The sequence below is a fragment of the Patella vulgata genome, chromosome 8 (assembly GCF_932274485.2).
Source record: "Patella vulgata chromosome 8, xgPatVulg1.2, whole genome shotgun sequence".
NCBI lineage: Eukaryota > Metazoa > Mollusca > Gastropoda > Patellidae > Patella > Patella vulgata.
The window spans coordinates 35,535,003-35,558,256 of record NC_065886.2 but is presented as its reverse complement, the minus strand read 5'-3'; the positions used below and the strand labels follow the sequence as shown (position 1 = coordinate 35,558,256).

The 23,254-nt window shown below is 35.1% G+C and overlaps 1 protein-coding gene across 1 annotated transcript in view; it reads right to left on the bottom strand.

Moving 5' to 3' along the window:
- The window catches only part of LOC126830452 (cytoplasmic dynein 2 heavy chain 1), a 42,776-nt gene extending 19,785 nt beyond the window's left edge, over positions 1-22,991 (bottom strand). Inside the window, exons 1-12 of the mRNA XM_050560840.2 lie at positions 22,764-22,991; positions 20,033-20,339; positions 19,185-19,451; positions 17,598-17,830; positions 16,151-16,399; positions 15,772-15,845; positions 15,125-15,281; positions 14,395-14,570; positions 13,720-13,915; positions 12,411-12,519; positions 11,834-11,982; positions 11,390-11,443 (exon numbers count right to left, since the gene is read on the bottom strand). Coding sequence (XP_050416797.1) covers positions 11,390-11,443; positions 11,834-11,982; positions 12,411-12,519; positions 13,720-13,915; positions 14,395-14,570; positions 15,125-15,281; positions 15,772-15,845; positions 16,151-16,399; positions 17,598-17,830; positions 19,185-19,451; positions 20,033-20,339; positions 22,764-22,958 — 2,166 coding nt within the window. The 5' untranslated portion in view covers positions 22,959-22,991. The remainder of the gene's footprint in view (positions 1-11,389; positions 11,444-11,833; positions 11,983-12,410; positions 12,520-13,719; positions 13,916-14,394; positions 14,571-15,124; positions 15,282-15,771; positions 15,846-16,150; positions 16,400-17,597; positions 17,831-19,184; positions 19,452-20,032; positions 20,340-22,763) is intronic.
- Between the last annotated feature and the right edge of the window lie 263 nt (positions 22,992-23,254).

The following is a 23,254-nucleotide window of genomic DNA, read 5'->3' as shown; positions in this document are numbered from 1 at the left end:
TTGTACATCCTGCATGATTGACCTTGAAATATACATTATACCATTTTACAACCTAATGGGGTTGTACATTATACCAATACGGCCTATACATGGGGTTATACATAATACCAATATATAACATAATGGGGTTATACATAATACCAATAAACAACTTAATGGGGTTATAGTAGTTATACATAATACCAATATACAACTTAATAGGGTTATACATAACACCAATATACAACCTAAATGGGGTTACAGTGTGTCCATATACAACATAACGAGGTTATACATCACACTCATACCAATATAACAGTATACCAATATGGGATTATACAGTATACCCATATACAACCTAATGGGGTTATACATCATACTCATGTAAATCCTAATGAGGTTATACCAATGTACAATCTAATGGGGTTATACCCTATACCAATATACAGCCTAATGGGGTTACACATAATACCAATATACAACTTAACCCTTTCAATGCTAGACGTAAATCCACTGCCTGTGCTAGACCCTTTTTTGAGGAAAAAAGGGAGGTTGGAACTGAATGCCAAGCAGTACTTATGGAAGCTTTTATGAAAAATCTTTTTGTCTGTTGGGATGGGCATGAGGTTGGGCTAAGAGGAAAAAATAGAATTTTGAAAATTTGCATAATAATGTAGTCACGTGACGTCATGGCGGCCATTTTGGATTTCTCATTTCACACTAAAGCTAACACGAAAACGATTTTTTCTCCATGAAATACTTAAAAGATATTGTTTTTTTTACTGGATTTTGATAAAGATATATAAAATGAACAAAAATATCAATAGCAGCCATGAGCAATGCCGCCGCGAACACGCGCATCACGTCTCCCGCTGCCATGACCACGTGCGGATTGCAATACCTTGTTTTTACTTTCACTTTCATCCCCAAGTCCCATATCATTATCAATATAGTCAGTCAATAGATCTACACGTTCGGGAATCAGGAATTACCTACGTATTTTACGATCCAGCAGGCCAGCATTTTTATCAACATCAGAATTATTGTCAGAATCTACTGCAGACACAGGGCTATCGTGTTCACATTGGGCTTGTTCATCATGCACGGGAGACATAGCTAGCCATGGGCGGAACGTCGCGCAACAAATCACACACTTCATAATACCAATCACTGTCCTGACTACTATCATTATCAAGTAACTGGAAACGAATTATGTGTATCACCCGCCTCGAAATTGTCCACATGTTGGTCAGCAAGACGTCATTCATGACTTCGTCGAGAGTGCATCGTCTACGTTGTCACAATGCACTCCGCCATTTTACGGTTTGCCGCTTTGAAACACGTGGAAATATGTTCTAGTGTATAGAAAATACAATAGATGGCACTTGCAGTTACGGTACTAATTTTAGCGAGGGCTTTACTGAGTACACGGTAATACCGGGTACGGGCATTTTACCGACATATATAATACCCGGTACTACCGGGTATACGCAGTGAAAGGGTTAATGAGGTCACACATAATACCAATATACAACCTAAATGGGGTTATACATTATACCAATATACAATCTAATGGGGTTATGCATAATGCCAATATCTAATAGAGTTATACATAATAACAATATATACAACCTAATGGGATTATACAATATACAAATATACAACCTAAATGGGGTTATATGTTATATACAAATGTACAACCTAATGGGGTTATACAGTATAACCAGGACAACAGACAGGAGCCTCCACTACAATCGTAATGAACATGATAAAATAAACCTGCGGACAAGACAAACGGTGGTCATAGGAAATATTGTTATGTTCGTTACCTGAAATCGTCATCAACTCGTTTAAATCGTGCTTGTTCTTTAGGTAACGCACCCCGACCAAATATAGGTTCTAAATACACCCATTTACGCTGTATCTGATTCAAGTTATGTAGATATTCGTCCAGATCAGCTAATCGCTGTTCCCAAACCGAGGCTTTATCTTCAAAACTCTTATAATACGGTGAATCTTTTAGCGACTGTAAGAGACACTGATTATCTCCAACCTGTTAAACAAAAATACCTTTATAATATCTCCAACCTGTTAAACAAAAATACCTTTAATATCACTGAAGATTTCAAACTGACATGAAACAGAAAATAATTGCCAAAAAGACGTCATGCAAAGGTGAAGAGGAAATCGGGTTTAACATCTACTCAATGTTAGTCATTTTGGGACTAACTTATGGTACAATTTTAAATAAATTCGTATTATTGTCTGTATTATCATTTTAGTGAGCCAAGATAGAATGTGTGCGATCTTCCTTCTTTTCCATTACTTACCTGGTTGACCAAGTCTTTCCAATCTTTGATTAACATGACGTTATTTTTATTGCTGTCTTCATAATCAGTGAGAGCAAATAGCGCATCAGCTCCCCACAATTCTAATTCTCTGATGGCTTCTCTGATTGTTACTTCACCTTGAGCACGTTGATTTAACTCCTATAAATACACAAGATATAATTTAAAGTCAAGACAAATGGATTGCTTGATAAAGATACCTGGTCCTGTAAGAGTATTGAAACGTTGCATGTAATAAACTAAGAAGTAATAAATCTATAAAGTTGTGTTGTTATGAATATTATATCTCTACTTCCAAATGTCATTCAAGACAACTCTTGTTTATATCCTTGTGTTTTCAACTGTAACATCAAATAATTTTTTTTTTGTATTCATTCAAAGCTTTAGTTCTAGTTCAAGTATAACAAAATTTAGGCAACTATTTCACATGACATCATGTGACGATGCAAGGCATTAGTACATAAAACACAACCTTTTATCAGATGCATTTATTTTATCCCTTTGAACATGAGTGGTTGTGACGTAGTGCCCACAATAATAAAAGCTGATTCTCCAGCTGTCAGCGACTTTCACTTGTATACTTTTATACAAGCGTCAGGTATCTTGTTCCCAGGAACCCTGTGTACTGGTCGCAAAAAAAAATTAATCAACACAATAGGAATAAAATGGAAAACTGACACAACAGATTGGATTAACAAAATCAAGATATCAAAACCAACCTTCAAAGCATTAGCATTATTAATGATTTCATCGCTAGCGGCAATAATCTGACCAAAATTTAATTTCTCTAGAGTGGTTCCCCTTGGCATGTGTAACAGACGGAAAAGTTCTAACCAATGATCTTGTGACAGGGGTTCACCACGAACCCATTTCAGCACGGGTAAAACTGTCTGAAAAATTCAAGAAAATAAAAGAACAATACGGTATGAATATAATCGAAATGAGATATCAAGAAGACTCAGGCCAATAAACAAATTATTCTGGTTCTCAGACAATGCCTCCCAAAATCTGATACAGGAGGGAGGTTTTTATTTTTGTTTTTTGATTTGTCAAAGGATCACTAATGGGCTGAACGACTATTATATTTCATGACCCTACATTTATATCAGCATTTTGTTTATAAGGATGTATATGATTATCCAGTATCATTTATGATCATCAGTAACATTTATCTGGGTTGTGTACTTGATAAATGAGCCTGCGCCACATTTCTAAATCCATTCAATTTTATATTTATAGATTTAATTCCTGTAACCAAGGTGAAAAATTTACTTGCAGTAGTTAAATGAGACCAGATTTTTTTTTTTACTTCTTGAAATAAAAACTGGTCAAGCAGCCTTATTTAATTATATTGAAATTATCTGTGAACCAGAATATTTTTGCTCATGGCCTAATAAATCAAGTGACACGAAACCAAGTACCTTGTATTTATCGATGTCTTTATGTAGTTTGACTGTCATGGATGTTGTTTCTTCCTTCTTTAACTTCTCATACCAACCACCTAAAAACTCCTCAAATAGATACGCTTTAGATCTACAAAAAAAATATAAAACACTTTCTTCATCTTGTTAATGATCTGGTTGTATTTTGACAGCAGTATTCATTTAGTTTAAAGTCACTGACAGTATCAATTTTGTCACAGCTTAAATCAACACTAAAATTTACTCAAATTAATTATTTAACATTTAATCAAACAGCAAACATACATTATGTAAAAGCTAAATCTGCTTATTGCAGGTCTTTCTTTGGGCCTTAAATGTTATATAAATTATTAATTAGACATTTGTTAACACAACAAGACCATAATCAACTCTTGATGCCATCGGATGTCTCTGATTTTAAGTAGATTAGAATGGTTCAGCCATTTAATGATTTAATTTAAAAATGAAGAAGCGAGGCTAAGACTTGAATCACCCGTACGGTAGTTACGATCAATGCACACATCTTGTCTACAGTACAACCATTGATTACTTTGCTCAAAATAAAGTAATTTGAATCAAAATATTGATCTTGCATTGTCTATTTTTGAAATATTTAAGCGAGAACGGCCAGTATTTTATCTAAATCTTACATAATGCCCCTTTAATAGTTTGGTTTTTTTGTCTTTCACACAAAATGCAAAATGAAAATTCTGATCTTAGTGCTTGACAGTCGCCTGCTTCCAGTTAAAGTTTCATGCTAGTGAAAAGAGAGTAATAGTTGCAATACAAAATATCTACTGTATTTAATCTCCTAATTTTGATTCAATCCAGAGAGAGAGGGAGGGGGAGAGAGGGGGGGGGGAGAGAGACAGAGAGAGAGTAATGGGGAAACCATGTCGGAGAATCCTTGATAAACTTCCTCGGCCAACACTAGGAGCAAACCTGTGACCTCCAGGCTGGCTAGTGAGTCAGTGTCTTACTCACTTACCCAACAAAAAGAATTACAAATAAATAAAATTAGTCTACCTGAATGATATCCAGTCTTCTTTAGCCATATCCTGCAAACCATTGTTAAAATCTTCATAAAGTGACCACATAGATTCATAGTTCTTGATGTCATTTCTTAAATCTTCTACAGCACTGAAGTCGGGGTCATCCAGACCAAAATGTTGACAGTCAGACCTGTGGGATTAGAAAACAAGAAGCCAGTTACAGAAAACAAAAATTATATTTCTATTATACTTATGTAAAGTAGTCTTCTAAAGATAAAAGCTGAGTTTTAGATTACAAAAGAATATTTGCAGAACAAAATCTGGCCCAATGCCCGACAAAAGTGTTCCTTAACTGCCTTTCTCTTTCTCACAAGATAAATATCTGGGAAACAAAACATTTTTATTACGATAAAGAGAGAAATTTACAGCCAATTATGCAACCATGGCAACCCCTGAATGCAGAGGTGAGAGGAAAATGTTGATGCAAGAGAGATGTGAATTTAACATCCAAAAACCAATCATTTTGTTAATAACGTATTCTCATTTTGATAATCTAGCAATAGACTTTTCACATACAACTCAAGGAATATAGCTTGACGCTGATATAACTGACCTACAATTAGCTTCACAGACACAGACCTCCAGTGTTCGAGTACGGTAACAACAGAGAGAAAATAGGGTTTAACATCCACTCGACACAAACTAGGTCATTTCAGGACTTACATATGATTCAATTTTATTTCAGTAGTTTGCTTAAACATGCATTATGCAAGAGCAAAATCTGCTTATTACAAGTCTTTCTTTAGGCCTGAAATGTTATCTAAATTATCAATTAGACATTAATTAACTTATCCAGACCATAATAAACTCTCGATGTCAAGGCTAGCCATCGATGTTGGCTGGATTAGATTCCTGTATGCCGCTAACGACCGTTGATAATTAAATCAGAAAAAGTGGATAATTGAGACTATGCTGTTTATAAAATGATTTTAGTAATGATGACCGAGACTATGCAAAAATTTCACCTGCTTTTTTCTCGGCTCATAGTGGATCAATTTGACTGAAATTTTCAGCAAATTACTGATACACCATCTAGTTTTTAACTATTATAGCGAGAACTGCTATCTCCTTATCTTATCTCCCATAGTGTATCTTTAAGTGTACAGGGTCTTTAGTTGTGGAAAGAAAATGGATCACCCTGAGAAAACCCAAGGGTTGGACAAGCAACCCTACTATTTGTCACGTATAGACAGGAAATCGAAACCATGCAAACATGACTTAATGACGGACCTTATGATCTGAGAGACCTTAATGGGCATGCATTAAACGATTCGTCTGCCCAACTCCCCATCGATTATCAATAAAAGTCCCAATAACTTACAGAAATGAAGTTATCAATATTATCATTCCACATTTCAAGTCATTCCAGACATCGATCACAATTAACAATAAACCATACGGCCACCCAATGCCCTATCGATTAAAAACAAAAATTTGCAATAACTTACACCAATGAAGTTCTCGTTGATTCTAATTCCGCAAACTCTTCACGCTTCTCTTTTATGATATTCAACGCTTGTTCACATTTAGCCTTATCTCCATCTAATGCATCATCGCCTGGTTTCAACTGGTGCCATCTAGCAGAGAATTTCTCCACATCCTGGTGGTATGTTTTAACCCTTGAATCTACATTACTCTTCATCACTTCCACCTACACCATATATATATACAGTAAATTAAGTTGTATACGCATGGTCAATAATTCATATGTTAAAGACTCGATGTGACATTTGCATTTTTGCTAAAATATCAAATCACTCAGGAATTAAAGATACATTAGTTAAGAGTTTTATAAAGAGTAGGCCATTCTTGCTATAATAGTTTGGACTAGAAATAGACATAAATTGTGTCTGCACCATCTATGAGAATAGGCGATCGTTTGATTGACAGACGATAACTCCACCCACATTTCTCAATTATCAAGTAACATGCTCAATGGTAATGCCATCAGCTACTAATGGTAAACGTTAGCTTGGTCTGCCATTTATTGATGTATCCAAGCCATCCGTGGGTCTACAAAGTTGATTTTGGGCTTGTCGTATAAATAAAGGTCTAATTAATAATTTCTATAACATCTGAAGCCTAAATAACACTTGCAATAGGCAGATTTAGCTCTTGCATAATGTATGTTTAATCCATAAATATTCAACACTTATTTAAGAAAACAAAATCAAAATACCAATGCTAAATAATTTCCTGGCTTGGATTCTATCAGATTTAAAACATTATGTGAGCAAAGTCCACTCGACACAAACTAGGTCATTTTGGGACTAACATATGGTTCAATTTTATTTCATTAATTCGGTTGGGCATAGGGATCTTTAGCAGTGGAAGGAAATCATAGGACCCAGAGAAGACCAACAAGGTTGGACAGGCGACCCTTCTATTTGTCATGTACAAGCAGGGAATCGAAACCATGCCACTTGACTCAATGAAAGACGTTAACCATTCGGCCACACAACCCCCTGAACAATTGTAAGACTGATATTACTATTTGACATTCAGCTCTCGAAATATTGTCATTTACAAGGCATTCCAATTGTACTAAAATGACCCAATGAGATTTTAATCAAATGATTATAAAAAGAGACTTACCTGTTCTTTCACCATCAGTTGATGACTTTCCATCATGAGTTCAAATTTATCCCAGCGTCCCTGTAATGTACTAATCGTCTCCACACCGCCCCCGGCTACAGATCGTAATAGTTTATTCTTAGATTCAGCTTTATTAAATAACGGCTGGATCTATAAATAAAACAATAAAATAATGTACCATTAACAGTTAATTCCATTTGGCAAAGTTTCTTTTACATGAACGTTAAACTGAACACAGGAGATCGGTTTTTCGTCCGATCTGAACGACCATTGGCAACTTTCTAAGCCAACGACTAAAATGACAAGATAGTAGTCTCTTAGTTGATTCAACTCCTTATAAACAATTCTGGAAGTTGGAGAGCTCCATCCTTCGTAATTACCTGACTGACTACTCCACATAAAGAATTGACATAAATTGAAAGGTTTATCTACAGGAATCAAACTTACTTCTGTTTTAGTTTTATTAAATTCAGCGTGTTTAGCGTTAGCCTCTCCGATCTCTTCCACTGTCTGTGGTCGTTTAGACAGCGTTTCCATGGCAGTAGTCAGGAATGTGTCGATGGAACCAACTTCTGATGTTATAGAACGTCGTAAGGAGTTAAGTAAGGCATCAAACAATCTCTGTATATGGTCGTCAATCACAGCTTTCACAGGCGTAGTGTTCACAGTTATACAATCAACTTTAATTTGACTGTAGAAAAAATAAAATAATATTTTTTGACATTAATCAACTTTTGCACCAAGCACGAAAATAAAGCACATGTCACATACATTGGAATGCACAAATTCTGGCTTTGCCAAGCACAGTTTCTTTCGTGTCTGGCACAGTGTTTTTAACAATATTTTACCACCATTCAGGAGACAACCACAGTCAAGCAAGACTGTTCACTTTATTTCTATTACAGCTTTCATTGTTTTGTTTTTCACTCTGAGTGACACCTGTATCATTGCAGGTCCGAGATAGTAGGCTTACGGCTGGCACACGGAACCCTTCACTGCACAGTTTGTTTTGTCTGCAAGTTTATCTTATTGGTTCTGTTTGCATGTAGTGCGGTCTTCCTGCACTAATATATGTCCAGTGCACAACAGTTCATTAGTGCCTGACATATTGTAAATACAACTAAAATGATCATTTCCGTCAACAAATAGCGGAAGAATAATCCCTGAATTATTTATAAACTGGTACTAACAATCATGAGAAAAGAAAAGAGGCAGTACTGTGGGAAACACTACGTAGCGAAATATTTTTTTCTGTTTAGTATTTAAACATTTTCCGTATTTTTGGACAAATCTTTTCAAGCAGGCATCAAGTTTCATAAATACACTTTAAGTAGTGAATTTTGTCCATGTGTTTAAGTTGACGTATATGTAGTCTGTGTATAGGTATACATTGTTTTTTAGTTAAAATAAATCATCTACCTTGGTAGCTTTTCTGCATCTCTACCTCGAACTTTCAAAGCTTTAAAATTCTTCTCCCAATCAGAAAGTTCTGTTAGATGTTCTTCCACAAATCTGTCCAAATCTAATGATCCAAGTATAACCCAATCCTGAAAAAAAAAAACAGAATTAAATTCACTGTTTACTTAAATCATTTAGTACCAAGAATAAATGAAATAAATGGAATTTACGTCCTACTGCTCTGCAAAACATCCTTCTGTTCTGCTCTGACTGGGCTAATGAAGACGGGCATACACCATACAGTGTGCTATGAGGGTTCTTATATATTATGCATGTCAATGTGTACACAGTACTTCAGCAGTTTATCATTCCATCTGAACGACTATACATTATCACTTGCTAGGCCCTCCGCCCTTCACCATTGACAATGAGGAACCACACCGTTGAACAAGATAGGTACCCAGAACATAAAACAATACCAATTCCAATTTTGTGGTAATTTTCAAAGAGTTTATTGAATGCACAGGTAATATACACTATTCTTAGAAGAAAGGTTTCTGTACTTTTGATAATAAGGTGGCTTTGTATCTCAATATGTATATTTATACTGTCATTTGAAATTAATAGGGTAGGATCTCACAATTGGATTTAAGTGGAATTATCATTTGGATTTGGAATACAGAAGCTAAACTTATTTGGTAGATGGTAAAGACTTACATATGGTAAATCTTATGCGCATGGGTCTTTAGCAGTGGGAGGAACATGTAGGACCCATATAAAACACACAAGGCTTAGGCAGTCGACCCTATTCCTTGTCACGTACATGTGTGGGTTTGAAACCACGCACTTGACTCAATGCCAGACCTTATTAGCTAAAAGGCGTGCATTAGACTATTCGGCCAACCCTCCCCCTCCACCCAGGGGAGAAAAGTCACCACCAGCCATTGAACTTGGGGTGAACGTTACCACCAGTCGGTGAATTCAGTCACTAATCAATAAGATATTTATCTTACCTTAAATTTACCCATGACAGCCCAGAGACGTTGAAAGAGTTCGTTAGCTTTCTTATAACAGGTGATAAAACCGTCCGCGTTACGATCTATAATGGCCGTATATATCACACTTCCTGTCGTCTCTGTCACTCCACGGAAATGATTTGGAATAGAAATAAACTTTCTCATCTCTCGATAATATTTGGCCTTGACCTCTTCAAAAGGTGGACGGAATTGTAGTCGTTGTTGTCTAACAAAAATAAATTGTATGGATTAAATATTACAGTCACCTTATTGAGGTCAAGAAATTATCAATAAACAGCATGATACATATCAATAAACAGTTGGATTACATATATCAATAAACAGCTGGATTATATATTAATAAATGGTTGGATTACATATTAATAAACAATAAGATTACATATTAATAAATGGTTGGATTACATATTAATAAACAATAAGATTACATATTAATAAACAGTTGAATTACATATTAAAGTAGCTAAGTCTTTAACTCAATAATCCACAAGATTACATATTAATAAACTGCTAGATTACAAAACATCAATACACTGCATATCAATTAACAGCTATGTTACTCAGATGGATTGAATATCACATAACTGTTGGATTATATATCAATAAACAACTTTCCTATATTTGACAAAAACCAAGATAAAGAATCTTAAGATACTAAAATTACAACTAACCTGTAAGTTAATTCAACTGTTATTTCGGGTAAGTTTTCGTTTAAAGCCTCTAGTCCCATCTGATACTGATGTTCTAAAGCTTTATATAACTGATGGTCCCAGTGTAACTTCCACGGTCTCATATTATCGGCCACAAAACCCTTAAACATATACATAAATATAAACTATAAGTAATCCAAGATCAGTATATTAAATTGGGTTTGACATCCTACTTTTCTGCAAAAAAACCCAAATCTGTATCAACAAAGCTAGAAACTGCAGGCAAATGGTTATTTCATTCCATTTTATGCATCACCTAGAGCTGGGGATGTCTATCTAGGGTAGACAGCAATATTTCCACCAATTTCACCTAAGTTATTCCAGGCATCAGATTTTCATGTTTGAGTGTAGATGTAAAATAAAAGAAATAATACTTATTTCAGGGAATGCTATATACAATAATTAGACTCATTGAGTATATAACTTTATTTCTCATCACCCTTTTAGCATCAATTTCCCTAATAAGATTTCAGACAGCAAATTTTCATGCTCAAGTGCCGATGTAAAATAAAAGAATGAACACTTATTCCACAGAATGTTACCATGATTAAGACTTTCTACTCTCTCATAGCATGTTTTGGCACTCTACACGTGTACTGACCTGTTGAACAAGATTAGCCATTAATTGTCGTATTTCCATCAACCCATCTTTCCATTTGATCTGATGACGTAATAAATCTATACTCATTAACAGTTGAACCTATAATTATAAACGTATACTCATTAACAGTTGAACCTATAATAATATTCTATACTTATTAACAGTTGAATCTGTAATAATAAATCTACACTCATTACCAATAATTGTAAACGTATACTTATTAACAGTTGAATCTGTAATAATAAATCTACACTCATTAACAGTTGAATCTGTAATAATAAATCTATACTCATTAACAGTTGAACCTGTAATAATAAATCTTTACTCATTATTTTGTCAAGTTTAACGCTGACTGTTTAATTATTATACCAAGCATTCAATTTACAAGTGTCTAATTTCCTGACCACAGTTCACAAATAAACGACCCAACTGATTTTTAATGTATAATAATTAATTGGCACATTATTTTTAACAGAGGTTGGGAAATTTTTACAAATTTTCAAACAAAGATTAGTTATTGAATGAATGTGAAAGAAATTAGGGCAAAATATGACAGCTTTAACGATACAGGTTATTGAGAGATCTACAAATTTAGATACAGTTGCCAACATTAAAGGAAGCTATCACTGATGTATTTCTACATAATCATACAACACACAGAAATATATAGAATCTGTTATAACTTGTGTATATACCTTGTCAGAAACTACGAAATGTGATTTTCTCAAGCGTCTATTTTCTGTAGTCAATCTATCAGCTGCAGCCTGTAGTTTTTTAATATAATGTTCTAATTCTTCTGGATTGTCCCAGGTTACCTGTCCACCTTCACCTTTAGATTTACTACCTATAATTAACATACAAAAACAAATTAAAGTATTACCTCTACAAGACTGGCAAATGTCACAGACCTTGTCAGGCACAATCTCTCTGGCAACCGTCATTTTGTCTGGCACAGATTTCTCTCTCTCTCTGTCTGTTTTTTTTCAAACTTTTAATACATCTCCGGCAAAGTTCAAAATGTCAAGTAGTGTCTAACAACCTAAAAGCATGTTTTTCAGGTCTACCTCTGTTCAATCCACAGATTTGGTCTTTGAGACATTCAGATTAAATAACTTGGTAAGGATCACAAGCCAAATTAACATGTCCAGTTTTAATATATCTTTAAGGTAAATTAAAGCACATACTTTAGAATTCACCAATGGTTTTTTTTTGTCATATTGATAAATAATTGTAAAATTATAAATTCAAATGTTAATTAAAATCAAACATTACCAGATTTAGGATTTTTGACCAGTTTTTCGAATGCCATGGCTGAATCTAACATCATAGCTTGTTGACTGGCTATCATCTGCTGATCTATTGTATTATAAAAATGGGCAACCTGTAATATACAACAAAAAATCAATATCTTAGAAATTAATATTTTAGAAAGTAACATCTCACAAACATCTTACAAATTAATATCTTAGAAATTCTTACAAATTAATATCTTAGAAATTACTTACAAATTAATATCTTAGAAATTACTTACAAATTACTATCTTACAAATTACTTACAAATTACTATCTTACAAATTACTTAATTAATATCTTAGAAATTCTTAAAAATTAATATCTTACAAATTATTTAGAAATTGCTATCTTACAAATGAAATGAGATGGGGTTTAACATTCTAATTTTCTGCACCAACCAGGCCAATAAGACAGGCAGTTTTCTATGAGAAAATTGTGCCTGAACAGTGGAGTTTTCACCTACTCTTCTTCGAATTCTGTTTGCCAAATGCTTCTTTTACATGTATGCCAATGAGTAAAAGTGTGGACCTCAGTTTTCTATCCAAGATGCTTTATCCTTGCCAAGCCCTCGGTCCTAGACAACTGACAAGGGGAAATAGGCTGGAAAGTTAATGTCTTGGAATATTACATAAGGATAAGGACCTACTCACAAAAATATACATCATTTTCATTGAGAATGGAATCATTTGTTAACAGTTCAAAACTGATCTGTTTATTATTGATTAGTGAGCTACTTCAGGAAGTTTATATTTAGGACGTTTTCTTTAGCCCTGTTATTGTAGAAAAGCAGGCGTTAAACCCTATTTCATTTATATATTCATTGTGACTTTAGAACTACAAGTATTTTAAAGCGGAAATTGCAAATTTTTAAGTTATATTTTTAAAATTTATTAAAATAAAGCCTGAAAATAGATGGTATCCATAAACAGTCCTACCTTGTTAAAGAATAATCCTATTAATCCTATAATTCACTATTGCCAGCTGAGAAATTGGCAAAAATATCATTTTCCTCTTCATTTTCAAACGTTTGAATATCACTACTCCACAGTGGAGAATAGAAAACAAGGGAGGTATGTGGGAGGTAATTGTGTTATTATTTCCTGTGTAAATGAATCTTAAGTGTGAGAATGACACCTGATCGTATAATTGTGAGTTGACAACCTATTGAGCAAAAGACATAGAAATAATTACGTTTTGACTTTCTTAGAAAATTTGCAATTTCCGCTTTAAGACAGCTGACAACTTTTCTGTCAACCATCATTAATTAATTTAAACAATTGAATATTACCTGTTTTAGAACTACACCGTGCCTGTAAAACTTTTGACCGACGTTAGCTACATGTTGAATCTTGGACGGAACGGCGAAACCAATCGCTGAGAGTTGTCTAACTTCTCGTAATAAGGTCACTAGACGCTCGCTATAATTAACTCGTAGTTTCCCGTCAACTGTATTCAATTCCATCAATCTACCATTAGTCTCCAAGCTGAATAACATACAATAACAATAACATCTTTCTTTATAATCTCCAAGCTAAATATAACAATCTCTAAGCTAAATATATAACATCTTTCATTAGTCTCTAAGCTAAATATAACATGTTTCATTAGTCTCTAAGCTAAATATAACATCTCTCACTAGTCTCTACTAAGCTAAATATAACACCTTTCAAAATCAAAACATACAGAATCATGAAGAAATCTTTAATTCCTGAATAGATCAGCAATAGGGCCATTATGAAAACCTGATCAAACACTACATAAACTTTGTGAGACCCAGACCAAATTTCACTAGACAAAACTCATTGAGTCCATCCTGTTATGAAACATACAACCAGTTTATGATAAAAACCTTGATACTTTATTGACTGTACAGGATGAGAGTCAGAAACAGGTATCCTATTGCGCACGGGGCAGGATGCATGCATAGAGACTAATTAATATTCATAATTTATCTTTGTCTTACCTGATTGGTTGTCTTGTGTCTTCAATCAATGACTGCATTTCTCGAGACCACTCATCAAATTGTTCTCGTCTCCAGTTCTGAAGTTCGTCTCGTAAATCTTGTGCATTTTTCTGAAATTTCTGAAATCCTGTCAGGTCACCAAGCAAGGCCTCTGCAACAACTGAAGTTTCTTCAATCTATGGACATGAAATTATAAAAAAATATTCAAATCATAGGCATTAAAAATAACCATGTTTGAAATATCCACCACAAAATATTTTTATAATGAGAAATACAAAGGTCCCAAATACAAGAAATAAAACTGGGTTTGACATCCTACTTTCCAGCACTAACCAGCCTTATGAAGACACCATGCAGCCTGTTATCAGGTCAGGGTAGTTTTGCCCCGACAGCTGTGCTGGGGTCTTTTCTTATTCAATTTTCAACTGTGGAGAGAAATCTATAATGTGCTGCCAAGTGTATGCAAAGGCCCTGTTTTTTTTCATCCCATCCAAATGACTAGATGGTTTTCCTTAGGCCATCTGTCCTATACCACACCAACAAAGGGAAAGCAAGCTGGAAAAAAACCTTGAGTAACTTTGTAGGTCAACATTGGGATTGAATCCTGGACCTTCTGGTCGTTAGTTTAGTGAGTCAGTGCCATACTAACAGTGCCACTGTGGATCCCGCAAAAAAACATGACAATCCCACTAAAACTAGTAAAACACAAGAACACAAGCTTCCAACTTACCTTAGCTTCAAGCTGTCTTACGAAGATAATGTTATTAACGACATCTGGTAGATTCTTTCCTTTAGGAACAGATTTACCACCACGTCCCCCAGTACGAGAATTAAAATCTTCACCAACCTGTCGAACATAAACTGTTAGTTGACCTAATAAGGTCTCCCTAAAATTAACAATAAAACATTTCCTTATTCTAAACATTTAACATTTTTGTCACCTAAAGCTACTGGTCCCTCTAGCACCTTAAATGGCATGATTAACATGAATAGCTTTGAACTATTTTAAGGACTGTTTACTAGTTCTGTGACTCAGTCAGTTTGAGGAGGAATAGGAAGCAGTAGTTTTAGGAAGTTTTGAAAATGGGCTACAAAACTTAATGTAAAGATAACTTTTATTGATTTTTTTAAGAGAACAAAGCTGGTTAATTCCAAAGCTCTGTGATTTCTTTTCTTTCTGGAACTTTAAGACTATTGTGGCCATTTTTGGCTAAGACTATTGAGGCCATTTTTGGTTGATGACTTTTTAGCCCATTTTTAGTTGAAGACTAGCTATTCAGGCCTTTTTGGGTTAACGACTAATTAGGAACTTCAAGTTTACAACTTGTACCGAACTGTGAAATAAGAAATTTACGTAATTCTTTAGCATGACTGTACCTTTCGGAGGCCATCTCTTTTCTGATGGTTGGTCTTTTAATCAAAGCTTTGTATCTCTGGAACTCTCGTAATAACTGCAATTAAAGTTTGAAAATAGATGGATTATCATCATTATCCTAGACAGTATAGTATAAAAATATCATGGAAAAAAAATGTAATTTCTAGACTAATGTATGGTACAATTTTATTTCATTAATTCACCAGAGAGTGAGGGTGTTTAGCAGCGTGAAGGTTAGACTTGACTTTACTCCTTTTAATCAGCTTGTGATCAAAACCATTTGACACAATGACAGACGAGACACGTGTATTAGACCAATCAGCCTTGCTGTCTTCTAGGTCTGACAATAAAATATCAGAAAAAAATCAAAAGGGTTAATACCTGTTGAGGATAACCTTCTAGCCCACGGAATTGACCCCTTAATTTGGCAGCTACTTTCTGTTCTGCAGGTCCCATGGCTCGTTCATACTGAGCAACTGCAGCATTCCACAGGGGCATGGTGTAAGGATTGTACTGTAAGGGGTTGAGACCAAGAAATGGGGTAAAGGCGTCTGTTGTCTGTAAATCTTTCTGTTCAGACGACGACAGCAGACGTAGTACATGTTCATGAACAGTTCTCAGTGACAAAATCTGAAATATATAAATAAAATCATCTAGTTCAGGGTTCATATAAAAGAATAATGAAACTATCCAGAAAGCAAGAATAGTCACACCCCCTTGAAAAATAACATGACTATGTATCTTTCTCCAACAACCAATATTTCGAGATATCTGAAAACACCACAAAGATCACTGAAAATTGTATTTTTTACAGAAAGTTCACATATTCATCTGGTGAAAAGTTATAACATTACTATCCTCTTTTCTATTCTAAAGTTAGATTTTGATTAAAAAACATAAAGTTAAAATTTATTGAAGTTTTGTCTATGTCGTCTGCAGATCAAGACTGATGAATGTTGCGAAATTTCGGTTGATCATTACTTTGTAAATACTGAATGGAATTGACTGGTATTCCATCTAAAGATTCAATTTTCACAACACACAAAAGCTTTACAGGGGATTCAAAATCCCTTAAATTATTATCAAAGACTTTAACCCTTTAGAGCTCCTTAGACTGTCCCAGACCACACTGTCCCATGCACACCTGTGACGCACGCACAATGGTCTGACAATACAGAAAACTATTCACATTTCCCAGATGATTTGCGGCATTCTAAGAAACAGCAATTTAAAACTCTGTCGGTCTGTTCAGGGATATACCGTACCATAATTAAACATACACTATGCAAGAGCTAAATCTGTCTATTACAGGACTTTCTTTAGGCCTGAAATGTTATCTAAATTATTAATTAGACATTAATTAACCTATCCAGACCATAATCAACTCTAGATGGCATCGCTAGCCTGCTATCTTTAGTGGATTATGAGCCGATTTACTACATAACTTTCCTTCACGATTTAACGATTAAATGGATAATCGAGACTATGCTGTTTATCGTACTGACTTTAGTAATGATGATCAAGGCTAGGCGGAAATTTCAACCTCTTTGTTCTCGGTTCATAGTGGATCAATTTGAATGAAATTTTCAGTAAATTGCCTGTACATTATCTAGTTTTTAACTATTATAGTGAGAACTTCCAACTCGTTATCGAATCTCCCATAATGTATCTTTAATATATCTTTCCTCTAATTTTTTTAAGGAACTGGGGTAGTCAAATTTTAAATCTGAAGTGATAAGGGTTAATAAAGCATTCTACTTAATAAAAGGAATTATATACAATGGCTTCAGTATAGATGCTGTTGTGAGCCATGTTGACATGAACTTACCTCCTCCAATCTATCACCAAGTTGTTTTATACTCTCTGGAACAGCCTTCTCCCCCTTCCAGGAATGTGCAGCATATCTTCTCCAGAACTGCATGGTCAGTGTTTGACAGACGGCTACCCAGCGTTCACAGATAGTCAAACCTGAACGTAGAGATTCTCTAACTGGAGTAAATTGTCCAAACCACAAATCTTCTTCAGATAATTTCTTCTGAACATACCGCGCCAAACTTCCGCCTAAAGTAAATGATATGTCATGTCTAGGTCATTATAACAATAATACAGTTTGGTTAAAAAAAACAACTGTCATTAACTTATAACCATACATTATGTAAGAGCTTAATTTGCCTATTGCTGGTCTTTTTGCAGGCCTGAAATGTTATATAAACTATTAATTAGACATTTATTAACATGACAAGACAATAATCAACACTCGATGCCATCTAATGGGTCAAATTTTCATTCGATCTGCAGTTTAATGGCCGTAATCATGATTAACTGTAAAAATGGATAATGGATAATTGAGACTTTGTTTATTATCGCAACAATGGTAACAATGACAATTGAGCCTAAAGTCTTATTAAAATGAATATTTCTCAACTCAAAGTGATGTAATTTGACTGGAAATTTTCAGCATATTCCCGTTACATTGTCTTATTTATTTTTTAACTACATGTATTAGAGCGAGAACTGTCAGCTCTTTATCTAATCTTCCATAATACCACTTTAATACAAATGAAATGGGGTTTAAAATCCTACTTTTCTGCATCAACCAGTATAATGAAAAGGTGTTTATGCCATGCAGTGTGTTACAAGGGAAATTTTGTTTAAGACAGTGGAATTACTGCCTTACACTATTAATTCATTGAATTTCAACTGTCAAGGGTTCTTTAACATAAAAATATAAAAAATCCCCAGGAACAAACTCGATCAAACACTGTATAGTTTTAAAAGGATGTAATCTAGTACAAGACGCGTTTCGGGCTTAATAGCCCTTTAACATGATGAGGTTTAAATTTCATTTCAACAACTGTGATTGCACGAAACGGTCTTTAACCGTGGGAAGAGAGAGAGAAAGAGAAATGGATTTTAACGTCCACTCGACATAAACTAGGTCATCTCGGGACTAATATATATGGTTCAATTTTATTTCAATAATTCTCTTGCGCGTAAGGGTCTGTAGCAGTAGGAGGAAATCGGATGACCCGGAGAAAACCCATAAGGATGGGTAGGTGACCCTAGTCCTTGTCGTGTACAAGCGGAGAATCGAAACCACACCAACTGACTCAATGACAGACCTTATGATCCAACGCACACGCAATAACCATTCGGCCATCCAACCCTCCAGCAGTGGGAGGAAATAAAGGACCTGTAGAAATGTAGCCCAGTTTGACACGCCATAAAACTCCATTTCATTCATTCGTAATCCTTGTTATGTACAACTGTGGAATGATGAAATGACTAAATGAAAGAACTGATGATCTGAAGCACACAGCCACACACGTTAACCTATTTGACTACCCAACCCCATCACCAAACTTTGATCGCATAAAGATATAAAACAGTTAGAATATATAGTTTAAAATCATACCAATAATATCCATGAGATGCTTCATTCTATTTTCAGGATACGGTGGATCGTGATCTCCTTGTTTCCATACATCATCCAAGGTATCCTGGGTAATCTCAACTAACTCCATCACATCTTGAAACGGCATTGAATCCAAACCTCCGTAATCTTTACAGATAGGCTTAAATAAATCCAAAAAGTTCTGAGCTCTTTCTTTGTCATCTTGTCGTGATCCACTTCGAGCTTGATCTGACCAATAATTAAACTCATCCATAGGTGAAAGGATATCTGAAATATGTACATATCATTTGAGTTTTGGATGTTTTAACAATAGGTCAGTATATTGTTACACATCTATCAGAATAAACTGTTAAAGGGAACTACAGGGGTCAGTGGTAAAGGCACTGACTTAGTAACTAGAAGATCCAGGGTTTGATCTTGTTGGCGGAGGAAGTTCCCCGGGATTTTCCAGCACATTTCCTCGTCAGTGGCACTTACAACCTATTCTTATTTCGATCCCCAACAGTCAGGGGATCTTTCATCCAATTTGTCCTGCACCACTAACAGGGGGATTCCCAACAGTCAGGGGGATCTTTCATCCAATCTGTCCTGCACGACTAACACTGTCAGGGGGATTCCCAACAGTCAGGGGATCTTTCATCCAATCTGACCTGCACTGCTAACAAGGGGACACCAGATTGAATAATCTCAAGGAACTTTCTTTGGGTCAAAACCTTGGACATCCTGGTTGGTGAGCCAGCAACAATCTCATCCAAAATGAACTATTTTCTAGGATTAAATTGGAAGTCTTTTATTCGTAAATAAGACACTTCAGAACATTCCTTCTCTTGCAGATTTTTCATACTTACTTCCAAGATTATCTTCATCTCCAGCTTTTCCACGGAAGGAGGGATCCTTACGACGAATAGTGCTACCCAATCCGGCCTCCAACTCACTCAATAAACTCTGTAGTTTAGGATCGAGACCACGACTCCACCTAGCATCTTCTAACAGTAAGGGTGAGTATAATTTCTGGACGGCGTGATACAGAGTGTTTAAAGGACTTTCTATCATAGATGATACGATAACATTCTGATGTATATTATCAGGATTCAATACATCTGGTTTCGTTTTAAAGAAGACAATGGCATTCTCTTTGTCATCACCAGATTCAACCTTAAATAAAATACAATAAAATAAACAAACTTTCAAAAGTGTTAATCGATTAAACAAACGTTATGCAAGAGCTAAATCTGCCTATTGCAGGTAATTCTTTAGGTCCGAAAAGTTATCTAAATTATTAATTAGACATTAATTAACTTATCCAGACCATAATCAACTCTCGATGCAACGCTAGCCTGTGATATTTATTGGATTATGATCCGATTTGCTGCTCAACTTTCATTCATGATTTAATCATGAAATGAATAATCAACACTATGTTTTTTTATCGTACCGACTTTAGTAATGATGATGGAGGCTAGGCCGAAAATTTCAATCGTTTAATTCTTGGTTCATAGTGGATCAATTTGAGTGATATTTTCAGCAAATTGCCTTTACTGTATCTAGTTTTTAACTATTATAGTGAGAACTGCCAGCTCTTTATCTAATCTCCCATAATGTACCTTTAATTATAACTGAAACAGCTATAGTCGTTTTAACTTTGAACATAATAACAGTTTCATTGAGTCCCGCATGTCAATGCAATTAGAAATGGTTCTAACCAGCCATATCAGCTCACATCATTCTAGATAATAATTAATCAAATTGAATGAAGAGTGTTGATAATAATTAATCAAACTTAATAAAGAGTGTTTTTAACAATTATTTTTAGGGATTGATTGTCAGTGATATTTAATATCTGGGCAAACCAAGACATCAAAACTGCCAATCACAAACTTATCTTGTTTGGTTTCCAAGAGAATCTATTATGATATTATTGGAGCAGTTCTAAAGTTATCTCTGTGTTTGTCATGTTTGGTACAATGTACATGTTGTGGCAAAAATCTGTGGGAGAAATGGGCTGACCCTCTACTTCACATCATTTGGGGTCTACTAACATGGTACAATGTTAATTGTTATTCCTATAATTTGCTTGTGCATACATGTACAGGGGTCTAAAGCAGTGTGAGGAAACTAGAGAAACCATGTAGAAGCTTGGAATCTAAACCATGTACAAGCTTGGGATCTAAACCATGCTACTGGACACAATGACAGAACTTATGATCTAAACCAAGCCACTTGACTCATTGAAAGAGTTTGGGATCCAACTCATGCCACTTGACTCAATGAAAGAGTTTGGGATCTAAACCATGTCACTTAACTCAATGACAGAGCTTGGGATCTAAACCATGCCACTTGACTCAATGACAGAACTTATGATCTAAACCATGCCACTGGACTCAATGACAGAACATATGATCTAAATCATGTGATTTGACTCAATGACAAAGCTTGGGATCTAAACCATGCCATTTGACACAATGACAGAACTAATGATCTAAACCATGCCACTTGACTCATTGACAGAGCTTGGGATCTAAACCATGCCATTTGACTCAATGACAGAGCTTGGTATCTAAACTGAAGCTCATGCATTAGACCACTTTATCACCCAACACTAGTGCTGATATCAAGTAAAATTTACGCATTGATGCATCGGACGCAAACATCGATTCTCGCATTGATGCATCAGGAATTTTTTAACGCCATTTTGTTAATCAAAAATTACAGAAATAACATTAGTATTTCTGATAGAAACATAAATTTCTCTAACATTATCATTAGGCCTATTTATCATAGAAATGTCGATTTATTTGAATAAATTTATTTCCACAATATTCTTCTGTTATTTATTATGACATTAATACCGTCAGATTCACTTCAATTGACACTCGTTAACAATGCAAATTTGTTGTGAAGGCGTGAGGAGTGTGTGTGTGTACAAGAGACAGTTTGCATTATTTATACGGATCAAAGCCTGTCTATAGGGATTTATGAAGTACATTCTCTATTGCCCGTGACAGGAAATAAGACTAAATTGTTTTAAAACTAGCATTAAAAACCAGCCGGGTTATATTATCCTCCTGAAATAGTTCGTTTGGCCATTCAAATAAACCATGAAATTGACCTTGGGGTTAAAGGACATGATAGCCAGGGGACGTAACCAGCAAACGCGGTCTTTGTAGTCACTGGAAAATGGAGACAGACATAACAGAAGCGTAGCGTAAACAGGTCAAGCCTAATACACCGTGCAGGATTCATTGAGAATTGTTCCGTTACATATATATTTTTTTATTTTGAATTAACACAGAAAAACATATTGAAAAGGTGTTACTTATGCTAGTGGGCGAACTTGTGAACTCCTCGGACACAAAAAGCTAATTATTAGTATTTTTTGCCAATGCATCGTTAATACAAAAAAGGTCCAAGAATCGAATCTGTGGAAGGTAAAGATTAATCATCCTCTGCGTAAAATGACAGGCTTACAACGTAGTTATACCATACGTTGGAATATGAACGACTATATGTCATACCTTTGCCAGACCTTCTATCCTGCACTACTGACAAAGGGACCACACCGATAATCGAGCTGCGTACCTTATTTGATAAACTGATACTCTGACCACCTTTCGCATCTTTTTTCACAGATAAAACAGAAACATTTCCGTCATCAAGAAAACTGTTGAGAGCCGAGGAATTTTGTAAATTCTCTAGAGATGTGTCATTTAATGGAACAGTGAAATAATTTGCTGCTGTCGTTAAAACAAACTGTTTTCTCGAGTCTCCCGGCATTTTCGTAGCCGTCAAATTACAATACAGCCATAATTATCTGAAAAAGAGAAAAAATCAATGTCATTATAATACAAAAGAAAAGGAATGAAATACAGTAAAATGTTGACGGATCGAAGCAAACTTCAGTGATTGTTACAATACAGTTTAATATGGGAATAACACCAGTATGACTGAACTGCAGCGTCTTTGTTAACACACATCAGATTCCAACTGTCAAGAGCTGATTTACATGCATACCATATGGGTGAACCTCAGTTTCCATACCATCCGAGCAATACAAAACAAGGCAATACTTA